Source organism: Acanthisitta chloris, unplaced genomic scaffold (genome assembly GCF_000695815.1).
Source record: "Acanthisitta chloris isolate BGI_N310 unplaced genomic scaffold, ASM69581v1 scaffold8565, whole genome shotgun sequence".
In the NCBI taxonomy this organism is placed as follows: Eukaryota; Metazoa; Chordata; class Aves; order Passeriformes; family Acanthisittidae; genus Acanthisitta; species Acanthisitta chloris.
Genome location: NW_008672035.1, coordinates 28,982 through 31,006, shown reverse-complemented (window position 1 = coordinate 31,006; position 2,025 = coordinate 28,982). Strand labels below are relative to the sequence as shown.

The window sequence follows — 2,025 nt, the reverse complement described above, 5'->3', positions numbered from 1 at the left end:
CTGCCCGGGCCGGGCCGGAGGCCTGGGCCTGCAGTCCCACCGGGCATGGGAGCGTCCCGGGACCCCCCAGGGGCCTGGGCTTACTGCTCATGGCCTGGGAGCGTGTCCAGGTCCCCTTCGGAGCCCCTGGTGTCTCTGTCCCCCCATTTTGGGCTTGGGCCCCTCCTTTTCGTGCTTGACAGCTTCTGAGGGCTCTCCTGCAGGTCCTCAGCTGCAGACAGTGATCTCAGCCCTTGCAGTTTGGTATTCCCCCTTTATCTAAGGGTTTTGGTGACTTACAACCAGCCCTAGGTGGCTGCTTTGGATTGGCCACTCGAGTTCAGGGCTGTGCGGAGGGTTTGGGTGGTGCCAGTGCAAAACTTGTGCTGTGCTGTGTCAGGGAGATGTGTGGGCTGAATCAATGGGAAGGGTGTTAGTTTTGCATTGTGCTGTGATTTGGTTTGCTCTGAGGTTTGTGGTGTTGGAGTGATCCATAAAACCCTCACTCGTTACAGGATGTGTCTCTCACTTTGGGTCACTTGCCCTGATTTCTGTTAGGAGGTGACATATGTCCTGTGGCTTCAACATCAGACCACACATGGCTTGCAGCAGTGCTTACTTGTAAAACCCTCTGTGTAATGTTTAGTGACTTAAAAGCTTAGTGTTCTGAACTGAGGAGTATTTTTTCATCCTACTTGCAGGAAGAAGAAACTCTGTCCTTTATCAAAGAGAGCCTTGAGAAGAGTGACCAACTCACCAAGAACATGGTAAGGAGCTCCTCATGTTTAATTTTCCCTAGGAGAATCTGTTTTCAAGGCTGTCAGTGGTGCTCACCTGAAGGATGTGGAGTAACGACCCACTTGTTCTGCCTCAGTGGCAAAGGGAAAACCTGAGAAATGCTTCAATCCTGAGCTTCTCTCCTGGTCTGATGAGGGCTCAGATGAGCTGTTGTCCTCATCTCTACTACAGTCAGCCCTCTCTCTTGGGAACAGGTATTAATAGACCTCAGTTTGTGCAACAGCGTTATGTTGTTGCTTCATAAATTCAGGGTTTGTTTGGAGTTTTATTTGGGAGTGTTTTGTGTGCAGGTAAAAAGTAACTGTTGTGCTGTAATTGCTTGTAAAATTTCAGGCAGTATACTATGTCCAGTTTTGGGCTCAGAGCTTCCAAAATAGACATAGAGGCACCACTAGAGAAGTGTGGAAAACATAACATAGGAGTGAATCTTGTAGGAATTCCTTTTTGACCTAGAAAAGATGACACTGAGATACCCTTTTATGAGCTTACTATGGGTTTTCACTTTGCAGAAGCAATTCCACAGTCCCTTTTAAAAACCAAATGATGGAAAAGAAGGTTCTCACTATACTGGTCCTGTGCCTTTGTGTTGTGCAGCTCATGTTTGGGTCTCAGTGAGCAGAGTGGTTGCTGGTTTGTGCTTTTGTTGCCCTTTTCACCTCCAGGCAGTCCCTTTGGATTTGTTTTCCTCTGTCCACTAGAATTTTGCTTGTCCTTAAGAGTGTCTAGTGATCGTTTTCATTCTTTACAAACATTTCATTCAGGATTGGTCCATCCTATGGCAGGTGATCTGTTTTGTGGTTGTTAGTAGAAATCAGGACATAGAGGGATGTAAACAGCTGCTAAAGAGCTATCATAGCAAATTGGCAGCAAAGCCCAACAAGAGAAGCTGTGCCCTGAAGGTCCCTGATTGCCCTGCTTACCTCCTGCCCTACTGCATGGATCCACAATGGGGATGTGCTCAGCTGTTTCTCTCTTGGTGTGCAGGTTTCCATCCTCTCCTCCTTTGAAAGCCGTTTGATGAAGCTGGAGAACTCCATCATCCCAGTCCATAAACAGACTGAGAACCTGCAGCGCTTGCAGGAGAATGTGGAGAAGACTCTGTCCTGCTTGGATCATGTCATCAGTTACTACCACGTGGCCAAGGACACAGAGAAGATCATAAAGGAAGGGTGAGTTGAGCAGTTAGATCTTGCTGGGGAGCTTCATCCCATTGAATGACTTTTGGGGTAGAGGTAGTGGGGCTGGCTC

General features: G+C 48.0%; 1 protein-coding gene across 1 annotated transcript in view; it reads left to right on the top strand.

Annotated features, from left to right (window-relative positions):
• Positions 1-680: 680 nt before the first annotated feature.
• Positions 681-2,025, top strand: part of EXOC7 (exocyst complex component 7) — a gene marked incomplete at its 5' end in the record, with an annotated part of 20,723 nt that continues 19,378 nt past the window's right edge. Inside the window, 2 exons of the mRNA XM_009074352.1 lie at positions 681-746; positions 1,762-1,946. Of these exons, the coding sequence (XP_009072600.1) occupies positions 681-746; positions 1,762-1,946 (251 nt within the window). The remainder of the gene's footprint in view (positions 747-1,761; positions 1,947-2,025) is intronic.